Consider the following 23,349-nt stretch of genomic DNA (forward strand, 5'->3'; position numbering starts at 1 on the left):
CACAAATTCCTATATTCCATGAATTACGCAAGAACCTAAATATTAATATAATGTACTGTATTACATTAAACATATATTACAATTTAAAGTTATGCTCAAACATTGATATCAGTTGTACAATTATTGTTTATTCATTAAGATATTTAAGGATTTTTGTTGTAGAATGAATGTTAATATTTAGGGATTATTACACGATTTTGATCGATTCCGCGTCGTATTCCAGTGATGTGACGGTACTTTAACGACTCGCGCAGCAGCCAGTCAAAATGCGGACAGATTTACGAGAATACGACGCGGTCTTGACTAAACTTCGTGTAATAATCCCCTATCATACATGCATACTTTGGTTATGGCTGTGTTTCCTACGGACGTTCGAAATTGGTGATGAAATCAACTGAAATCGACCTTGTTTGCTCATCGCCGTACTCATAAAAAGTTGGTTGCTTAGGGGTGATAACAGCCGTATCACTCCTTGATATCATTTCCCCCTTCACGGGATGGTTTATTGTAACACTTATAGAGCGAACAATTTAAACATTAAGATGTCGACACAGGTTATCAAAATTTGAAGGACGTTTAGTATGGTGGTATAAATAAATCTGAAGCTGAAGGTTTTTTTCGTTTTTTTGAAACATAATCCTATCCCTCCGCGAAAGTTGTGAGGCCTGCAAAAAATCGGGTCAAAATACTCGAGCCAGAATTTGATTTCAAGCTCGATCGATTATGAACAGCAGGGCATAGAGCAAGCCGCTCTACAACATCTACGAATGCTAAGTAGATATAGTAGCCACTGCAGTAAGTTTATCTCCAGGAATTATAAATGTACTTGGACGGTATTGTTTAGTTTAAAGATATTTAGCACTTTTAAATGAAAGAATAAAGAAAGTGATCATAATTTTCCTATCATTCTGAAAAAAGTAATAATATATATATATATATATATATATATATATATATATATATATATATATATATATATATATATATATATACACATTTTCTTTTCACTGTGTATATATCATAAAATGAAAACTTCCAATTAACACTCTTAGTTTGAAGGTAAACCATGTTAAAAGTTGCTATTTGTACAAAAAACAAAAAAATAAAATAATACAACAATGCAAAAAATATATATTTCCGCCCAATGTATGTTGCAATATTATTTATTTCCAAAAAATTGTACAATATTTCGAGATTCAGCAATATATTAGTCAATTTTTGTGTGTCTCAAATATATTAGAGAATATTTTTCAAATTACACCATATATAAGAAACTATTGTAAAAATTCTCATTTCTGTCCTTCAGCATTTGCTACCCACATCTACACCAAAATTTACCATTAGTAATGTATTGTGCGCCTAGAAAGTGAATGACTTAACATTTTGCTCAGACATTACTCAAAAAACCTTTCATCCATTCTCTTACCAAATCAACAGTTAAGATCAGGAATCACCTTGCAAAGTTTGGAACTAGTGATACAAATCACTGGGCAAAATGCTTGATATAAAACAATATATACACATATACTGATTCTGTAAATGTGTCAAATACGTTAAGTATACACGTACGTATACTAATAAAATGCAAAACTACAGTGTACACTTGGTGTGCAAGGTCTGCAATACTCATGATCTGCATAGATATACACTACGCATATCAACGTATTGGAATGTTCCATATACAAAGATATATGTTGCGTATGCAATTAATATTGTGTTGGAAGTTAAAGAAACTACAGAAACGGCCTTTTCTGTTTCATATCTAGACATTTTACTTGAATTTGACTCTAATGGTCACCTTTCTACGAGGCTATATGACAATAGAGATGATTTCAACTTTAGTATCATCAATTTTCCACACCTCATAAGTAATATTCCACTCTCACCAGCTTATGGGGTATACATTCCAAGCTTATTCGATATGCTAGCGCATGCAGTTCATATGGTGATTTTGTAGAGAGACATGGCCATCTCTCTTACAAACTGTTAAATCAAGGTTACACCAGAGCAAGACTTGTCTCTTCATTCAAACCCTTTTGGCAGGTATCGCAAGCTTTTAGATAAATACAATATCTCTCTTTGACAAATGATCACTGATGGAATCGGTGATATTGGGCCTTAATTAGTGACCACTACCTATCTGACTTATAGATTGATATATGGCGGGTGCCACATGTTGGGCAGGATGCGCTTACTATTTTCGAAACACCTGACATCACTTCTTGGTCTTCTGGCCAGAGGTCCGTATACCTTTCTTTCATGAATATGACTTTGTTTGTGTACCGTCTATTTACTATCTGTTCTGTGCTGCTTTGTGTTTATGTTTACAACTATTGTCTTACGAATTCTGACCTACTGTCATTGGATTATGGATTGATATGATTGCGATTATTTCATATACATCAATATACATATTAAATATACTTAGTGTATATCCAGCATTTTGTCCAGTGAATTGCGTAATATTTTTCGATATTTAAAATTCAAAATATCCACCACTCATGTGTTAACTCAATGGAGTAAAAATAAAATTTACGAATTTCACAAAAACTAAGACGGACATAGATTACTTTCTCGAAGAGCTTTAAATGAGCCCTTGCAAGTTATAGATCAGAAAAGCATCGCAGAAATTTGAGAGTCCGAATATCTGTCCCAGAGGTGCGTTCTACCTTTAACCTTACTTTCACTACTGTTCCACCATTTGTTTGTTATTCTGCGATATTTTAACTTAAGACACATCATTAAGCAGACAAGATTTACGGAAATAAAACTGAAAGCATTTTAATCAAAGCACGAAACGTCTTTTACGCTTCCATCGTTTAAGATCTAATTTGACACTGCAAGCATTTGCGCTTTTCTAGCGCATTTTACAAAAATATCAACAAAATTTGCAAGTGGAAAAGTTACGTGGTAAGGGACTATCCAAACCGACTGTCATTAGTTTTCATGAAAACGTCCAAAAAACTTACCTTTGTTTGGAATGGAGTATGTATATATGTGTGTGAATGTTTCAGATCTCACATGAGTAGACTGGTCGCTGTCAAAAATTCGTCCATTATTTGACAACTCTTTTTTTTAAGTGTAGGGATTATGCGGAGCTGTATCGACTGTGATGTCCTTGCAAGGTGACTAGTTAACATACGTTGTGACTTCATATCCGATCTAGAATTTACCAGATTACTTTACTATAGCTAAAACATTACAGAAGTGGATTTCCATCTGGTACATCTTATGATTTCACCTCCTGTCCATTCTGACACATAAAACGACTAACGCAGAATCATTGTTAAATTTTCACAGTTAAGGGAAGTCCGTTGAATGCGAACTACGAGGAGGATCAGGTAACATAGATGTCTTTAATTCACAGATCCCCCTTCTTTATTAGAACGTTACATTTTGTTTCTGTCACTCTGTACAGGGGGCAATGGTGAAATTTGCGTGCGTAGATTAAGCAAACAACAGGACGAGAACTGGCAGACATACATGTGCTGTGCTTCAATGCCATAAAGTTTGCCAATGCGTCTAGCTAGACAGATGTCTATCTGAAGTTACAAGTAATTAAACAATATTGATATCATTCGATTTATTTCAGGTAGATAGATAGATAGATAGATAGATAGATAGATAGATAGATAGATAGATAGATAGATAGATATATAGATAGATAGATAGATAGATAGATAGATGGATGGATGGATGGATGGATGGATGGATGGATGGATTTACAAGCTTTTGCTAATTAACTCACTTTCTTTCTATATTTACCCCCGCTTTAACGGTATAAAAAGCGGTATTTCACGTCATTAATTTTGAAAAACTATCAGCTTGACTGATCGAGTGAGTCGTGAATATCGCTTGATTGAAGAGTTTGTGTGAATTTAACGTTCACCCTAATTGGTCTGTTTGCGCATGTCGAACCAAATAACACTGGCACGGCGATTGTTAATGTGTCCTGTTCTTGCAATAAATTTGAGTTTTGCAACAGTTACTTAACATACTGAGCTTTCAGGCTCAACTGTAGTGTGAAGCCGGAAGTAGAGATAATGTCACTTACCCAAATCAAATTAACGGAATTCCCATGCCAATTAGGTTCGATTTGATCATGACCTTTACTTTCAATATGGTTTTATGAGTAGTTCATGTTTGTCAAGCGATCAGCGTCCTTTAAACACGTAAAACAATAATATCTGTCAATTCCTTGCTTACATTCAAGACTTCATAGGGCCTGGGTGATGGATAAAGGCCCTACATTTATCAGCATCAAATTTTCAGTATTATATATTTGACTAATCTATAGAAACATAAACACCTGACTGACGTTTATGTGGATCTAATATGATGATAGATCCAACTCAATTATTCTGTTTCAATTCATCATGGTAAATGATGCAAACAGAGGGCAGGGAACACGGTAGTTAATCAGCCCTCTTATTGTACGTTTGCCTATACATATTTTATGTCTTGATTTACATTTGCCCTGACAAGTAGCGTAATAGTTGACTTTTTCAAAATTAAATTTGAGATGAGCATAAAAAGTATTATTATTTTATACAATGGACGCCACTTTGAAGGACATTGTGAATTGGAACTAATTAAGATTACCATAAATTTTCATGTGGACCAGTTGACAGGACCTGTTATAACCAGTTTCTGATAAAATGAATGTCGTTATCAAACAATAATATGAGAGAAAACGAGAATAAATATTTGAAAAACATGCTGATTTGCCATCAGTTTTAAATTATTTAAGCCCAAGGAACCTTGAACTTTTTTAGACTTTATAACTTGGCGCTGTCCATCACGTGGTCGATGATTCTTTTAATCGATTTAAAGAAAGTAATGCCTTTCTAAAGATTTAGACCTTCAACTCCTACAGTTCCACAAAATTGAATAACGAGAAAAGAAAAATGTGTGTACGGTTAGAGTAAACGTTTGTTTAATTGCATTATCCTTCGTTTTTGCTAGCCTACAGTTTGTGTATGTTCTATGGCTTCATGCACAAGTACAGTACTGGGCAAGGGCGAAGAGTGGTGTAGAGGATTTCCATGAAAGAAGACTTGGTTTATTATCTAGAGATCAAGAAGGTTAGCGTTATTTTTTATATACCCTACACAGGTGAAAAGCTAAACGATGTGTTATTGTAGTCTTATGCCTGCATGTCCATAAAGGCATACAGTACTCTACAGTCCAATTGTAATCTGCTAACATAGCGAGAGCAATATGTACAAGGTAGGTGAAAATTCAGCGGGCGGATCATGCATAATACACTATGTTAAATGTGTTTTTTGCAAGATCTTTTTAAAGTTGTATTCCTGCAACAGTTGAACCACTTTTCAACTTAAAAAAACTTAATTTCGTCATGGAGCATTATTCACCTTCCCACGAGAAGGCTAGGAAGGTTCCGAATTGGTGCCCGCTGGTTTGAAAGTCCTGTAAAGTGACAATAGCATACATCCATCCATCTATCCATCCGTCCGTCCGTCCGTCTGTTCGTCCGGGGGGGAGAGAGAGAGAGAGAGAGAGGAGAGAGAGAGAGAGAGAGAGAGAGAGAGAGAGAGAGAGAGAGAGAGAGAGAGAGAGAGAGAGAGTTAACACGCAGAGTCATAGATTTCAAGATGTATAAATCGGTATTGAGAGGAGGTTCACGGAACTCTTTCGGACCTTTTCGAAGGCAATGTTTGATACCAATGTTACCCACATCTTCCGCTTACAGGATTATTGTGGCTCCCGTTAGCACGCCATTATTGATTAGACGTCCATGGGCTATGAAAATGTCTTCATTAGATTGTAATGGGACTTAATCGTTCTGTTGTTCGTGACGTGATGAATTGAGCAGTGTACGTATGTCCATTTTCAACGCATGACCAACCTCGCATGCAAATTCGTATCAGAAACACATGTCGACCACTCTGTCTAACAATAAAATGTATTACAACACAACAATTTTAGGGGAACATGTGACCATAATATCATAGGTGTTTATTTACTTAGTAAAAAGTGCATAAACTCGAAATGTTGATATTTATAAAACGTTAATAAAACATTAAATAAAAAAGAAAGTCTTGTCTCTCTAACGTTTGCTTATTTTGAATCAATAGTGATGTTACCGTAATAATCACTGCTTGGTAATAAGTCATTGTTCTTCTTCTGAAAGCCATGAACGTTTCCTCTGTAATAATCTGTCTCATGGCTATTACAACAAATCAATAGTTTCTCATGAAAGATGTTACGTTTACTTCTGCGATAATCTGCCTTAGCAATATATCGAATATGAAATAATATTAATAAATGATATATAAGTAAAAGGACGAATCACTTCTAGAACAAAATAATAATGTAATGAAGACTAAAATATAAGCATCGAGCAATGTAATTTCCCATTAGAACATCTGCATATACTTTGATGCTTTGAAATATATGAAAATGACGGTGAAAATCACTAAATCTACATACGAACTTATAATACATTATCTCACCCAGACGTCTCCGAAACCACAAAATAATCACATGGCATACTCATCAAACTTGAAGTTGAACTAAATCTCAGTAATCAAATGAATGGAACTCTGAAGGCTGATGAAATTCAGTGTACTCAACATGATACAACAAATAAATTGAATTATACTTCTAGTTTTGATATAAAGCTTAATGCCAAAATGAATGGTTTTGAAACTGAAAAAATTCCCCAGCAAGTTGTCAGACATTAAACAAAAGCTGTTGTCTAAATCCTTCTATGTATGTAATGACTTTTTGCTAAAGGTTCGGGATTTTCATAGAACGCCACAATTTTCACACTGGTGACGCTACTCTAACACCCGTGAGAATCAGCAAAAAATACTGGAACAGATACGAGCATGTGTAACACACTTCTGGAACTCGTTATGTTGCCAATTGTAGTAATAAAAACCAGAAATGCAGCATGGTTTGTACGGCGAACATTAAAATATATGAATTTTTGAAACAATTCACTGGACTGTTACGCGATCATTATGTAAACAAAAATGAAAAATTTACAATTATCGTATCAGCTAATTTTTATGCTGTAAGAAAATATTTACTTGAATGTGGCCATTGGATTTTGCAGGGAGTTCGTTTTTTGATAGGGTCGTATGCTTGTACCGGAACCTCAAGAAGAGGACATAACACGTACTCCATATTACGCGGCGGTAAACGTGGTTAGGTGATTGCACAAACACAATGTTGAATTGACGTTGGACTTCGAAGATACCTGCAAGACAAGTTAAAAACATGCGTCTGATTTTCATAAACAAAGAATTACTATTGAGAATTATAAAACAAACAGTCGCACGGACATGTATTTTTGAAACAGTATTGATGACATTTTTCAACATTTCTAGTAAGAATATTGATTCAATTGTTATTATGATAAAATGATACATGCAGAGAACATATACATTGTCGTTCTCGGTCAATTAACCAGTACAAAGCCTTTTCAACATGTTGTCTTCTGGTTCTAAAAAGTAATTTTAATGGCGCCTTTGAAATACATTGAGAGTTGCTTGTTGACCTGCCTTGTCCATCACGTATGGCTTGTGTAGGCCGTTTTACAAGAAATGTTGAATATGCAACAAAATGGGTACTTTGCACAAGAAAATATGAAAAACGTACTCTTGCATCCACCATTTTGCCAGTTGTAGGTGTTGTCATCAGAGTAACTGCATGTGTGCTGAGTGGTTGATACTCTGAACTCAACTCCATGACCTTAAGATGAACGTAAAACACAGATATGATAGCTTGCGAAAAGTCGTGATGTTCGCGATGGAGTGGAACAGTTATTGATTATTATTCATAGGGGAAACACGAAGTGCTATATAAATATATATATATATATGTGAATGTTGACGTGCACTAGCCGTATTTTATGTTCGACAGTAGATAAATACATGCAATGACGTCACGTATCTTCTCTCTCTGGAAATAAAGAACCCTGTAACTATTAAGGAACATTAAAAGCATTTCGAATTAATGAAATTGAGAAAATTTTCCAGGAGAAATGTGAACATTATTTTCTCTGTCTTTCTCTTTAATTTATCTTTTTTCTCTTTAATTTATCTTTTAATAAAAAAATCGATAACTAAATTTTAAGCACCCTAAAGTTCATGTATAAAAATGAGAAAATCACATCACATGACCTTCGACACTTTCAGATAAATTAAGCCTAGTACCAGTCTAGAATTATTCCAGTTGAAGCCAAATATAAAAAGATTTATTTCTCGGTGGCATTCATCGTAGATTGTAAGAGAGATCTGACTAGGAGTTAACTTTTGCATTCAAACGTACTGTTGATAAGGTCAAAAGCCACATAGAAACTTCCGGCTTTGGTGATCTCTTCTTCCAGGAGAAATACACTAGCATGGCTTCCGTTTAAGATGACTTCACTCGACGATTGGAAATCATTCAGAGTACTGGCGTTCCTTGGTAATTCAGGTAGCACATATGTCGTGGTGTTCTCAAAGACAGGGTGAGACGAGGCCAGCATTATTTGAATGGCGTGGAAGGGCTTGTAAGCCTGAAATATTAAACATGAGGCCAGGAAGAAAAAATAAATTGTTCATCGGAATCGCCGCTTCTACTTTGGCGTATTTGGAATTTTTTTTTTTTTTTTGATCTAGGCAAATTCTTACTTCCGCATTACAAATATTTTTAGTACAACTGCTGGTGGCGCCCTACACTTTGTCGGGTTTTCGCGGGCACGGGATTTTGAATGTGTTTGGACTTTAATAGTTGACCGCCAACATGTTGTTGTGACGTCTGAATTTGACGAATCACGGCGCAAAGTGGGTCGATTTGGCCAGAAATTACCTTGTTTTGTAAAGGTTAGTACATGTCACATCATGAGTATTAATTTGATCGCCAACATTCGACGTGATGGCCAACAGTTAGTTCCAAAGACGCTATTCAGTGTTTGTCCTGATTTTACGTTCAGCGATTTGTTCAACAAGATCATGACAGCAGATGGACGGTGCATCCTAATTGCATCGAAAGTATAAAAATTTACGGCAATGACAATACACATGGTTGCGTCGATGTTAAAGTATCAGTTGAAGCTTGCTGTTTCTATTGTGGAGTACAAGACAGCCTTCTGAATGATGACTATATAACTTCACTCCGATCACAGTACAGTGTTGTTAGACCATTGTGTAAAATGTGTAGAGACAGTGGTAAAGAGGCAAAAACATGGGGTCAAAGTAAAATGAAAAAACTCAGATGCTAGGTCCCACCAGGACAATATTAAAGGACAATACTGAATTGTTGGATTTCAGTGATTTGCTGTACATTTCAGTTTATTCTGAGAGAATGTTGAAATACTCAGAATATGTTGTGCAAACACTATGTTATTGTTGGGAAATATAGTATTGAATTCAGTTACCAGTATCAGTGTTTCTTGTTTGAGATATTGCTGGTAAAAAGGAAAACAATTATCTTGCCTTGTCTGCATCTGTGCAAAAATGCCAGAGAACCGCGTTTACCTTCGGCCTAAAAAAAAATAAAAAAAAAAATTTTCGCTCGCCGCTTCTGGAACTTGGTCCAAAAAATCCGATGAACAAGATTTTTTTTTCTCTGGCCTAATGTGCATTTAAAAAACTTTCTGTTCTTGAGACAGACTTTCAAAAAATGTTGATAAATACAATGGGAGGTACAATTAAAGTAATTTACGACGTTTCAAATCATTGTTATTCTCTGTGAATATAACAAAGACAAAAATAACAAAGGTAATAAGGAGTTATTTTAAATGTTGTCCATTGAACTAGGTTGGAATATTGGAAGGCTAACATATATGAGGTAGAAACGAGTGTACAACGACTTACCATAATCTCAAACATGTAACGTGTAGTAGCGTCAATCTCAACATATTGCCCCACAATAAATGTTTCATTTGTTGGTGTTTGACGATTGCCGAGCCATACCTCAATGTCTTGTGTTGTATTTTGTACTGAAATCGGTTCCAGTTAAAAACAAATAAAAGTGAAGTATGATGTAGAATAATACAAAGATTTAATCTAGCTAATAAAAAATACAATAATGTCACACGATGTTGGTACACATTTATGACAAAAACACAAATCTTGGCGTTTCGTGACAAAGGAAATTTTAACAAACTACTGGTTGTGTGGCATAACTGGGAAATATATTTGGTGTGACAAACAATGATGTACATAGATCTTCAATAGCTAGTGTTGAAGGTAGTGTCGGTATGGACAGATTTTGATACGAAACCCACCTTTGATCACTTGACCGTCTTCGCTGCTAAACCACAAACTCAATATGTCAGTTGTAAATTGGTCCGACGTATTTAAAATTTGGTGCCACTCATATCCCAAGCGGAATATCTGAATAAAAAAAAAAGAAAACAAACAAACAAACCTATAGCAGACCAACTTCTCAAAGAAAATGTAGTGTTTTACATCGTAAGCTATGGCTTCAACAAGTAGATTCATGTACCTATAGTGATACTATGAGACTTCCTTTCACCATTGTCTGTAGATATTCCCAATTTCATTACGATTTAGATTAATTATTTGCAAAAAGGAGCAAAACTAATAATACTTTGGAGAAAGAGGGAATACAGGCGACCTGTTTTGGATGTCAAAATCCTCTCGAATTTAGTTGACACTGCATATTGCAACCATTATTTTATGAACCAGCACAATTCACTCAAAGTTGATATAAACATGTGTAATGTATAATCCCTTTGCTAGCTTCTTTCTAACTCGAATATACTAATCTACAGCGATCGGAACTGTTCAATACTGCAATAGTTTTTAACAAATTAAGGCAGGGCTAGCGACAATTCACTTTAAATTACAGGATGGTATCTCTGGTCCCCAAGACGCCAAAATCGACGTGTTCCCAGGTGTAAAATAGGCAGCATGGTAGCGTAAGAGGCGATCGCTGTAGCCATAGTGATGGCCAGCAATGACTTCGTGTGGATGCTATCATTTTCAGACTCATCCAGATCGGAAGCTTAGGATTTTTTTCAGGAAGTCACGACACTCAAAGTGTTCTAAATAATTTTGATCCGAGTGACGGTTCACCTCGGAGTAGAATACCTAACCATCGATACATGACTTGATTTAGCGTCGGGATAGTGGAGTGCGAGACATCTTGTGACATATCACGTGACTGAATCCGTACGTTTGATTAGTAAAGATCGCAGGGAAACGATGTTTTTCCTTGGATTATATACAAAGTCAGACGCTTAATATTTTCAAATTATAAAAGGAAGTGAAAAAGCCCCCAAAGCCAATGCATTGTCCAAGTTGAACAAAATTCACATTTTCTTCAAAAGGGACTACTCAAACGAAAGCATACATGAAAATTGAAGTTTTTTAACCTAAAGTAGAGTTAGAACACACATCCCCTCAATTTTAAACACCTCAATAGCTTTACATGAAAATTACAGAAAGCAAAAACATAAAGGTTAGTGAAGCATGGTTCTGCTTGAAGTAAATGGAGAGCTTTATTCTGACGTTTTGCAAAAAACAAACAAACATACTCAAACGAACACTTCTTGACAGCCTAGTCCGAAAATCAGAATCTCACAGCAAATGAATTCACCGAATATTTTTTCAAGTCTATTAAGTTCGGTTGCGTACGACTAATAAATTGATGCATTTGGGGAGGTTAAGAAGAATTAAAATTAGATGCACATTCCTTACTTATCGCAAAAAAGTAGTCCCGGTACATAAAACACAGATAGCTAGGATGAACATTATTGTAATCTGTTAAATTATTATTAATACTCCACAACCAATATTAAGTACAGCAACTAGTCATAGCATAGCAGATAGATATGGAACTTTGTTTGACGCTTGTCTTTTTTGGACCGTATAGCTTTCTGTCTTCCGCTTGAAAATGAAAAATCCTGTCGAAGCATATGTAAATGAAGATGTAGCTGTGTATACTTTGTTCAGCGACTTAAAATAAATGCATACATACCACTCTGTTCAGTGTTACGTTACGGCTAAGATGTGGAAAGATGTGTTCGGCTGAAGGAATTCTAAATCCGGTATGAGGGCCAACGATGGAAGTGCAATTCGTCAGAGTCTGTATTGTGTTCTTTTCCAAGTGCAATTCGAGGAATGGTGTTTTGAATACAACAGCGGCTCCACCCGTTGTCATTTTGCTAAGAGTGAAGTTAGCTACGTTGTCAGTCACTGTCATGATGATTTTCCTGAGACGTGTCTGTATTTCTGTACTTAAGGTTTCACTGACATCTAACAATATGTCATCCATAACATCTTGTATTTTGGTAAATAATCCTGCAGGGAACATGAAACGATTAATTTTCAACCTCTTCGTTGAATAAATTTATCTTGATAGGAAAACAATTTTTGTTCACATCTGTTGAACTCATAACGTTATCAAAGACAAAACAACATTCCTTGCGGATATTTATGTCAATATCGAGCCCATCATCTATCGAATTCTTCATAGGTTATAAATAAAATCTAAGTACTTTCAATTATCCTAAGGATGTAAAAGTGGATGCATTTGCTGACGATAAGACAGGTCAGGATTTATCAACTTTGTCGCTATTTTTCGGGAATGAAACCCGATATAGCTAACCATGTGAGAACAAACCAACATACAAACCTGCTACCCACTGGATAGTCATATTTAGTGTGAAATTTCCTTCGAAGAGTTTCAATATGTCAATGTCAATATCGTCAGGTCTCTGCCAAAGTAAAAGTAGCGATGATTAGTAGGTAAAATAAAGATACTTATAAACACACTGAAGCGTTTGATAATATAAGACAAATGATAAACTTTGCTAATAGGGGTGGTATAAAAGACATGGGCGATGAAGTGTGCATTGTTTTAATAGGCTATCAAAGATTGGCATATGTTCTCGTAAATATTGCCAAGGACACTACTTTAGTACTTCAGTACGCATGGCTCTATTAATGTCGCACATGTAATTGTTAATTTAATTTTTTATCATATACCCATGCCCATATCGATTCATCCTAGTGACGTTCAGCGTAAAATATCAACCGTGATATTTCACGGTAAACGTCGAGATATGCACGATAAACGTAGTCGGTTTTGGAGGGTTCCCGGACTACATTTACAGTTTGTTGGTAAACAGCGTAAACAAACAAAATGGCTGCCACTCTCCGCCTGATAAGCGATGCCTCCGACGTACAAATTTGAAGGGCTTTAAGGAACAGAGATATTTCGGGTTGCTAAATATGGAAATTACACGTTGAGTCTTGTATGCTTTCCCGTGTTTTTTTCTGTTTAAGTTCTTGATTTTTTGGACTAGCTCTAGCAAACATTTTGCCATTCGCACGGGCCGGCACGGTCTACCGGACAGGTATTGAGCGTGTGGCATGACAGCAATGTCGCGCGCACGACAACTGTTGACATGGCAACTCTCATGGTAAACAAACAAAATGGTTGCCCTCTCCGTGCTGTACGACGATCGAGCGCGAAAATCAATCCCGGGGAGATTTAGAGCAAGGGACAATTTTGATCGGTAGCGATTGTAATAGCATATTGCACCTTAAAAGATTCCTCTAATATGACGATTTTTGAATCCTGGTGTCTTTCTTCCTGGGTTTATAGAGATACGGCGGGCTTGCAACGATGTCGCGCGTGGTGTTGACTTCTTCGTGTAGTTAATGTATGAAGCCTGTTCACATAAATATTCCAATATTTATGCGCAAGGCGTAACAAAGTAAAGCCTCGAAATTTAAGGTTTTTCGTACTATTAATAAAATTCTAGATCTGGGCATGGGTATATGATAAATCGGTTATTACCCAATATCGCCTGTTCCTTGTGTCGTGTCAGCATTCGAAGTCTGACGCACCACAAATGACACGACACTCGACTTCGTTGAGTGTATGACGCATCACAAAATAAGGAATTGTGTATTAACACAAATCCAGTTTGTAAGTCCACGGAGCTAGGCTGCCTGCAGAACAACATGTCCTGAAGTCACTTTGCATTGCTGACGTAGACATCTTATACTGGTTATCTATCTACTCATCTGGTGACGTAGACACTTAGCATCTGCTATCTAGCTACCATCTTTCTTGCGCACGGCACTTGACCTAATCCTTGCTGCAAGCTTCTGGTCCAAGTTCATTCATTCTAGGCCATCAGGCTGTCTGCCAAGCTATTACAACACTCCCTGCTGCTCGTTTCTAGTCACTCCCGGTCTCCTTTCATTGCCGTATCTACCGGACCACAGCGCCGACAATGCCTCCTCGAAAACGAACCAAGAAGTCTACGCCGCGCGTAACGCCGTATGTTCGTCCAGTGACCCGTGCACGATCAGGGACGCGAGGGGCGTCGTCCACTCCTGACCTCCCCGCTGCCGAACAAGGTCAGACCGCTCCAACTGCACCAGCCACCGTAGCGACGGCTGCCCACGGTCTCCCATAGCCTGAATCAGTTGCCGTTACCATACCGCAAAGCGAAACTGCAGTATCAACAAATCAAGTACCACCTCAATCGGGAGTCGTGACGATGGAAATGTTTTCCGCCCTGCAGACTTCGATGGCCAACATGGCCGCCAACATGGCCAATATAGCAAATCTACTGCAACAACGCCCTCTCACCGACCTGCGGGGAGAAGCCTTCACTTCCGGCAACAACAGCAGCCCCCAGCAGAACCAAGATGGCGGCCCCTAGGCAGCTCATGATCCGCCCGTTCAAGCGACCAACCCAGGGGTAAACTTGCCTCGAACTTTTCTCCCAACAACCTCCTCCAGGGCCGCGGTATACCATCCGAAAGACTGCCAAACGTCGAACTGGTTTCACCTGCTATTCGCCGCGATATTCTTTCAGGTAAGGATATCAATCTTGCCTGCTACTCATACCCGGCTACAATTACCACGATGGCGAATGATATATCATCATCGGCAACGAAGCCCTGTCTCTGAAACCTCTCCATGACGGCAGAGTAAATAGACCTCTCACCATTACTGAATTCATTCAAGCTTTCACCGTCTATAAAAACGTCATGTGTGAGGCATTCCCTAATCGTCGAACAGAACTTGATGCATACGTCACGGACATCGTTGGCATGTCAAAACGTTTCAGCGGTTTCGCCTTCTACGAATACCACCGCGACTTTTCCGCCAAGGCGGCCGCACTCCTGTTAAATCATGGCATCAAAGTAGACTGGGGAGTTCGCGATTCGCTCATTTACACCTCGACATTCTCCGGTCTCAAGGCCAACCTTTGCAACGTCTGCAATAGCGCAGTGCATACCATACCACCGAAGTCTGCCCGTACCTCGAGAGTAAGAGACCAAACAGCAATCCCATAAGGTTCCAATCGCCTTCATTGACCATCGATAGAAGCGGAAGAAGACGCGTCACCTACCAGGGTAAGGAAATCTGCAATAACTTCAACTCCCAGCCTGGTTGCAAACGAAGTAACTGTGGTTTTTCCCACGTGTGTTTGGTATGCTACTCATCCGATCACTCATCAGCTCAAGGAAAATGTCGACCTAAAGACCAAGCTAACAGAGCCTGACTGCACGATACGCCATCCACATTTAACGCTGACACTTGTGCACCATCAACACCAATTAATATTGGCACCCTTGCCTCCGAACTCTCAAATCACCCGACAAAGGATTCGTCAAGTACCTGCTTACAGGACTTTCTGAAGGATTTAACACAGGCCTACGCTGTCAACTTTCCTCATCGCTCATCTGTCGCAACCTTCTCTCAGCCCGACAAGATCCGGATTTTGTGTCGCACCAAATTAACTCTGAACTGCAAAAGGGCTATCTTATCGGCCCTTTCACCACACCACCATACGCCATTTATCGCTGTAGCCCGCTAGGTATCGCAGAAAAGAAATACTCAGCCAAAAAAAACGCCTAATCGTCGATTTGTCGTCCCCTCACAACAATGAAGACACACCCAGCGTCAATGACTTCATTGACAAACAGGAATTTTCGCTCTCCTACGTAAAGATAGACGATGCCATTGCAGCCATCCAAAGGGCGGGCCGAGGAGCATGGCTGTGCAAGACTGACATTGTCGATGCTTTAAAGCTCATCCCTATTCACCCCTCGCTATGGCACTTTTATGGCATCCACTGGAAAAAACATTTCTATTTCTTCACCCAACTGCCCTTCGGGTAACGCTCCAGCCCTAAGATCTTCGATCAGCTTTCCAAGGCCATATGCTGGATTGCTCAAGAAAATTGCGGTCTCGAGATAATTTTCCACCTGCTAGATGATTTCCTAACAGTTGACAAACCATCATTCGATGCGGACCGCACTATGGCCTTAATTACCCTCATCTTCAGGAGACTCTCTGTACCCATCGCGCCACACAAGACCGTTGGCCCCGTTACTATACTAGAATACCTTGGAATAGAGCTTGACACAGTGAAGATGGAAGCGCGGCTCCCTCACGACAAACTGTCTAGAATAGCCGCCCTTATCCAGTCCTTCTTATCTCGCCCCATGTGTACAAAACGAGAACTGCTAAGCCTCCTAGGGCACCTCAACTTTGCATGCCGTGTCATTATACCTGGGCGAACTTTCATATCACGCCTAATCGAAATCTCAAAAGGAGCACGGAAACTTCACTACCGCATCCATTTGACCGCCGAGAGCAGACTTGACCTTCGAATTTGGCACCGCTTTCTCTCCAGCTGGAACGGAGTATCAATGTTCCTCGACTCCCACGCTACAAGGGCCTCAGCAATACAGCTTTTTACAGATGCCAGTGGTATTGGTTTAGGCGGGTATTTCCAAGGGCAATGGTTTAATGCACGCTGCCCCCCCCCCCCCATCTCAAGCTTGACGCCAACCGTGAGCTCTCCATTGCTTTTCAGGAACTCTACCCAATCGTCATCGCAGCTCTACTTTGGGGCCAATCATGGACCCGCAAACGCTTGGTGTTCAACTGCGACAACATGGCCACGGTCCATATTCTCAATGAAGGCCGCTCCAAGTCACCATCAATCATGAAACTGATGCGCACCCTCGTGCTTTGCGCTGCCTCCCATAATTTCATGTTCCATGCCGACCACATACCAGGCAAACATAACTTAATTGCTGATTCTCTTTCTCGTTTCCAGATGACATGCTTCCGCCAAGCGGCTCCCTTGGCCAATGCGACACCCTGCCAACTACCCTCCAACATAATGTTCAACTGAATAGGGCGGCCGCCACCTTCAAGCAAGCCGCACTGGGCACCCGGACAATTGAATCTTATGCAACCGGAGTTCGCTCGTGGGTACAATTCTCTGCAAGGTACGGCACTCATGTACAGATGTCTCATTATCCACCCATCTCCGAAGACCTGCTAATCTACTTCATCGTCCACTGTGCAACCCACCTTCACCTCAAGTACTCCACCATCAAGGTTTATCTCGCCGGCATCCGTCATCACTACATAATGGCGGGTCTGCCAAACCCACTCACCTCAACTAACAACCAGCCACACCTTCGTCTCCAGTACACCTTACGGGGAATTCAACGGCTGCAAGGACCATCGGATGGTTTTTGCCTAGATTTTACTTTCGTAGTTTTGCTTGACATTGTATTTTTTCCGTAGTTAGGTTATCACTGCTTTGTATTTGTCCACTGTCGCTTATTAAATTCTTTTAACACCATATCCTGTGTAGCGGTGTGTGCTTATAAATGACACGAATGCTGCTACGACACAAGGAACTGGCGATATTGGGTAATAACCTCTGATTAATTAATAGACTCTACATTTTATATGAAGAATGCGTTATAGATCAGATGGAAAGATGCTACAGGCTATGATCCAATTTCACAGTATTTACATTCTGCAAGATAATTAGTTTTCGGGAGACAGTATTGTTAACTGGTTTATTAGTACAAAATAATTCACACATTCCTACTTAATATATTTCATATAATCATAATCCATTTCCTGAAATTTACACCGTTAGAAGATGCAAGATTTCTTTATTAAAAGCAAATTACCTGTGAGATCTTCGTTGATTCACTTGAGTTTAGGACGGTGGATGAGTTGCTCGTAACTTTATTGTTTCCATCATCTTTATTATGTATTATCCATCATAAAAAAGAAACAATTCAAATAATTCGATGATATAGAAACGTAATTAGTTTGTCTTGAAATAATACAGCGGTACAATATGAAGCGGTCGAAATGTTAACATGTAGGCAATAAGTTGGAGTCTCTCGCTCTCTCGCTCTCTCTCTCTCTCTCTCTCTCTCTCTCTCTCTCTCTCTCATGAATGAATGCAAATATTGCAAAATATCTTAAAAAGATTGATAGAACAGCAGAAACATACAACCTACGGAAAACATGGCAAGCACAGTTAAATAGGGAATATTTTAAGTTCAAGCATACATTAGAACTATGAGTATGTGTGCAATAAGTAAATAGTATTACCATTTTCTTCACATAACACCTCATTTTTCCCTTCGCATGGCATACTTAGAAGTGTTCCTTCCCTAAAATATATATAACAATGCATGGTCAGTATCGTGCACCTATAGTGCTATTTACTCAGTGTTGCAGAATACGCTTTGGGACAGCTATCCCAGAATAGAACTTAATCCTTCTATTGCTAAATGTTAAATGTTCAGCGATAAAAACTCTATCGTTCCATCAATTTGTCCATTGCCCTTTTCAATGCATCAATTTGTAACAAAGATAAACAAAACAGGCAACAGAAAAGGTAAAAGGAAAGAGGCTGAAACGCTTTGCAAAATGGAAAGTTGTCCTGAAAAGATCTCAGAAAGACTGCATAATTTAATTTTGTGTCAGTCTTTAGGCTGTCACTTGCTAATTTGAATCGGTTTCGAATATCATGAAATGGAGACGAGAGTTATCGTTAATTTTAGAAAAGCGCTTAACAGTTTTCAATATGATGTATGTGAGATTTAATACTACAAGTTCACTGCTAATATATGATATGATATCAACTTACCAACATAACACTATGCATGATCCACCTGTGTCGGAAACATCAAATGTTGCTAGACTGTTCGTCAGAACTGATTCGTAGTTTGTTTTAAACTCCCTAGACGTGACATCATAGGAAGCATCTATTAAAGTACATTTGGCTTCTCTTGAAGTATTAAGAAAGTCCATCCCACCGTAATAGTCCGCCATCTCCCTAATTTGCATTAAGCGCAAGTCAAACTGCTCACAGAGTTCAACTGCCTGCGATTTGTTCCATCTATCCATGACGACAAGCTCCGCCGAGTCTTTTGGTGTTACAGGAATACATTAAAAGTTGAGAGAGATTGCAGTGTTAAGCGACCAGGAACCAGAAGAAAGGCATTCAATTTGAAACAATTGAATAAAAAGGAGTGTAGAATAACTTACTAGATTTCTCACATATCGGGTAAGCGTAAAGGTCACAAGGCCTGCTTTCCCACTCCTCTCCCCTGTAAAGAAATTTCATCGCCGACACTATTCTTCATTAAGAATGTTAAAGGCATTTTAATGACAACGTTAATTTGACTATGCTGTGTGTACCGTGATTAACTGTCTGTTCTGAGCTGCCTTGTATTTGTAACTATTGTATTACGAATTTGACCCAGTGTTATCGGATTATGGATTGGTATGATTGCGATTATTATTCTAACATGGCTCTGCATGGCAACCACAACACTTTACGCTCGATTGTAGTGCTGTCCTTGCTTATGTGAGTATTTCAATGAAAAATGCAGTCAGTTAGAAAAGCAGTGACCGTGAAGATCATTAGAACGTCAGAGTCGTCGCTGTATACTGAAATCAAGTGACTATGGTTTACATAACTACAGAAATGATAGTTGTAGATACTTACCAGATAGCGATGCAGGAGTTCGGACTCGGAATATGATTTTCTGCGAACGGTTTATAGGTAAGTTCCACACCATCACTTGTTTTTACTTTTGCTGTATCAGAAGTTACTGTAGCATCAATCCAGTAAACTTTGCTGCTGAATGCGATATACAAGTAATCTTGCTGGTCATTACTGATTTCTTGCACTATATGCCCGTGTTTTTCTTCACTGTCGTCTTTCACTAGTCGTAAACCAAACCGTTCGCACATCAGTCTTGCTTGGGACTGGCTTCCGAAACCAAAATACTTAAATCTTGCCAAAGCTAGGGGCAAAGGTGACACCATGTGTTACCAATTCGAGATTTATGTTGCTCACATAATCACCTGAATGATGGTGCACACACTTTTTGCATGAGGTCTAATTTATAAATAATTAATAAATGTACAAAGAAACCAAGAAAAAATTACATATTCATTTCCAGTCCACATTTCTGCGAAGCTGCATCTACTCCATTTTGTGCCTTCAAATATTCAAAAATCAACAAACAGTTGTCTGGCTTTGTTTTCTTTTACTTTTTCAAAATAATGAAGTTTCGTGCAATCAATCACTTAGCAAGCAGCACACATCCTCGACTTGTAGTGTATCTTGAAAGACTTCACGTAACCGAGGTAGTATTGCGAAAAATTTTATACTTTGTATGAAATATTCAAAAACTGGCACTTGATAATATGGGTCCATTCTGATCGGCCAATTTACAGATCTGAAAATTGCGTTTCCTTCTCCGGAAAAGGATTGATATTAATATATTATATCTATATATATTATATATTATATATATTATATATATATATATATATAGCTATATATGTGGGTTCGAGTCCGCATGGGTCACTTTTCATTCACCACTATATTTCATATAAAAAATCGTATGGTGAGTCATTTCAAATTTACCCTTCTCTGGCTTTGCATCATTCATAAGATTGATCCTCATTACCAATAACTGATTCCTAAGTTGGTGACTTGTGTGCGAGGCCCTGTAGAATCCCGCGGGATCCTTAGGTTGAAAGGTTAGGTGATGAGTTTAGCCGCCTTACTCACCATCAACGCACAACGAATGAAAAGCCCCATCTAAGAGTCAGGACCGCCCACATTGGACCGACTGATCCATTAGCTCAGTTGGTAGAGCATCCGTAATGTCTACGGGGGGTGTGGGTTCGAGTCCCGCATGGGTCACTTTTCATTCACCACTATATTTCATAAAAAATTCGTATGGTGAGTCATTTCAAATTTACCCTTCTCTGGTTTGCATCATTCATAAGATTGATCCTCATTACCAATAACTGATTCCTAAGTTGGTGACTTGTGTGCGAGGCCCTGTAGAATCCCGCGGGATCCTTAGGTTGAAAGGTTAGGTGATGAGTTTAGCCGCCTTACTCACCATCAACGCACAACGAATGAAAAGCCCCATCTAAGAGTCAGGACCGCCCACATTGGACCGACTGATCCATTAGCTCAGTTGGTAGAGCATCCGTAATGTCTACGGGGGGTGTGGGTTCGAGTCCCGCATGGGTCACTTTTCATTCACCACTATATTTCATATAAAAAAAATCGTATGGTGAGTCATTTCAAATTTACCCTTCTCTGGCTTTGCATCATTCATAAGATTGATCCTCATTACCAATAACTGATTCCTAAGTTGGTGACTTGTGTGCGAGGCCCTGTAGAATCCCGCGGGATCCTTAGGTTGAAAGGTTAGGTGTTGAGTTTAGCCGCCTTACTCACCATCAACGCACAACGAATGAAAAGCCCCATCTAAGAGTCAGGACCGCCCACATTGGACCGACTGATCCATTAGCTCAGTTGGTAGAGCATCCGTAATGTCTACGGGGGGTGTGGGTTCGAGTCCCGCATGGGTCACTTTTCATTCACCACTATATTTCATATAAAAAAATCGTATGGTGAGTCATTTCAAATTTACCCTTCTCTGGCTTTGCATCATTCATAAGATTGATCCTCATTACCAATAACTGATTCCTAAGTTGGTGACTTGTGTGCGAGGCCCTGTAGAATCCCGCGGGATCCTTAGGTTGAAAGGTTAGGTGTTGAGTTTAGCCGCCTTACTCACCATCAACGCACAACGAATGAAAAGCCCCATCTAAGAGTCTGGACCGCCCACATTGGACCGACTGATCCATTAGCTCAGTTGGTAGAGCATCTGTAATGTCTACGGGGGGTGTGGGTTCGAGTCCCGCATGGGTCACTTTTCATTCACCACTATATTTCATATAAAAAAATCGTATGGTGAGTCATTTCAAATTTACCCTTCTCTGGCTTTGCATCATTCATAAGATTGATCCTCATTACCAATAACTGATTCCTAAGTTGGTGACTTGTGTGCGAGGCCCTGTAGAATCCCGCGGGATCCTTAGGTTGAAAGGTTAGGTGTTGAGTTTAGCCGCCTTACTCACCATCAACGCACAACGAATGAAAAGCCCCATCTAAGAGTCAGGACCGCCCACATTGGACCGACTGATCCATTAGCTCAGTTGGTAGAGCATCCGTAATGTCTACGGGGGGTGTGGGGTTCGAGTCCCGCATGGGTCACTTTTCATTCACCACTATATTTCATATAAAAAAATCGTATGGTAAGTCATTTCAAATTTACCCTTCTCTGGCTTTGCATCATTCATAAGATTGATCCTCATTACCAATAACTGATTCCTAAGTTGGTGACTTGTGTGCGAGGCCCTGTAGAATCCCGCGGGATCCTTAGGTTGAAAGGTTAGGTGTTGAGTTTAGCCGCCTTACTCACCATCAACGCACAACGAATGAAAAGCCCCATCTAAGAGTCAGGACCGCCCACATTGGACCGACTGATCCATTAGCTCAGTTGGTAGAGCATCCGTAATGTCTACGGGGGGTGTGGGTTCGAGTCCCGCATGGGTCACTTTTCATTCACCACTATATGTATATATATATATTATATATATATATATATATATATATATATATATATATATATATATATATATATATATATATATATATATATATAATATATAATATTATGTAGAATGACAAACATAATTTACACAAAGGGAGGTAGAAGTAATATAGACAGCTATAAATTTGGTACCTGTTCCACATGCATCGAACTCACAATATACGGCACTAAGTTATCCAGCAAAGACATCACAATCAAAACAGCTGGTGTTAATTCCCATCCTTGATAAAATGTGATTCCATAACCGGGCTAACAGAAAAGATTAACAGAAGTACGATCTCTCCACAGAGGACCTTGGCAGATGCATGAAACTTATTCCTCGTGGCGACATTGGGTATTGTAGACTTGGCGAACCACACAGGACGAGATCCCCGCCCCACCCACCCTTTATTTATAATTAAAATATTTTCAAATTTATATTCATGTAGTAAAGACAAGGACAAGATAAAAAACTGTTTGGAAATAAAGAAGGTGTCGTGACTTTAAAAATATCACAAGCGTAATATTTTAAGTCACTGAGCCCAAAAGGTTCCGTTCGATCGAAGACAGGCTTGTAGCCAAAACGCTGTCG

At 38.9% G+C, this 23,349-nt stretch overlaps 1 protein-coding gene and 1 long non-coding RNA gene across 4 annotated transcripts; one reads left to right on the forward strand and one right to left on the reverse strand.

The window, feature by feature from the left end:
* Positions 1–7,630: 7,630 nt before the first annotated feature.
* On the reverse strand, positions 7,631–18,444 carry LOC139129610 (uncharacterized). Of its 3 annotated transcripts, none has more exons than XR_011551625.1 (6): positions 13,789–13,924; positions 12,619–12,700; positions 11,962–12,284; positions 9,392–10,352; positions 8,302–8,530; positions 7,631–7,722 (listed from the first exon to the last, which is right to left on the reverse strand). XR_011551625.1 is itself a non-coding variant. In XM_070695274.1 (5 exons), exons 1-5 carry the CDS (start codon positions 18,431–18,433, stop codon positions 10,194–10,196), a joined length of 681 nt encoding a protein of 226 aa, XP_070551375.1. In that variant the 5' UTR covers positions 18,434–18,444; the 3' UTR covers positions 9,002–10,193. The 3 variants fall into 3 exon arrangements, 1 of the variants encoding a protein (XP_070551375.1); XR_011551626.1 differs by lacking the exon at positions 13,789–13,924 and adding an exon at positions 13,531–13,779; XM_070695274.1 differs by lacking the exons at positions 7,631–7,722; positions 8,302–8,530; positions 13,789–13,924 and adding exons at positions 17,958–18,031; positions 18,391–18,444 and having other exon boundaries at positions 9,002–10,352.
* On the forward strand, positions 14,472–17,617 carry LOC139129611 (uncharacterized). Its single transcript, XR_011551627.1, has 2 exons — positions 14,472–14,821; positions 17,081–17,617. It is a non-coding gene; the product is annotated as an uncharacterized lncRNA (long non-coding RNA).
* Positions 18,445–23,349: the final 4,905 nt, after the last annotated feature.

Source organism: Ptychodera flava, chromosome 3 (assembly GCF_041260155.1).
Source record: "Ptychodera flava strain L36383 chromosome 3, AS_Pfla_20210202, whole genome shotgun sequence".
Lineage (NCBI taxonomy): Eukaryota > Metazoa > Hemichordata > Enteropneusta > Ptychoderidae > Ptychodera > Ptychodera flava.

Coding starts and splice junctions, on each gene's coding strand:
- LOC139129610 (XM_070695274.1), bottom strand. CDS start 18,433: ATGCCATGCGAAGGGAAAAATGAGGTGTTATGTGAAGAAAATG. Junction 12,701..17,957: donor AATCAACGAAGATCTCACAG/GTAATTTGCTTT, acceptor TTACTTTGGCAG/AGACCTGACGATATTGACAT. Junction 10,353..11,961: donor ACGTAACACTGAACAGAGTG/GTATGTATGCAT, acceptor TTTTTTATTCAG/ATATTCCGCTTGGGATATGA.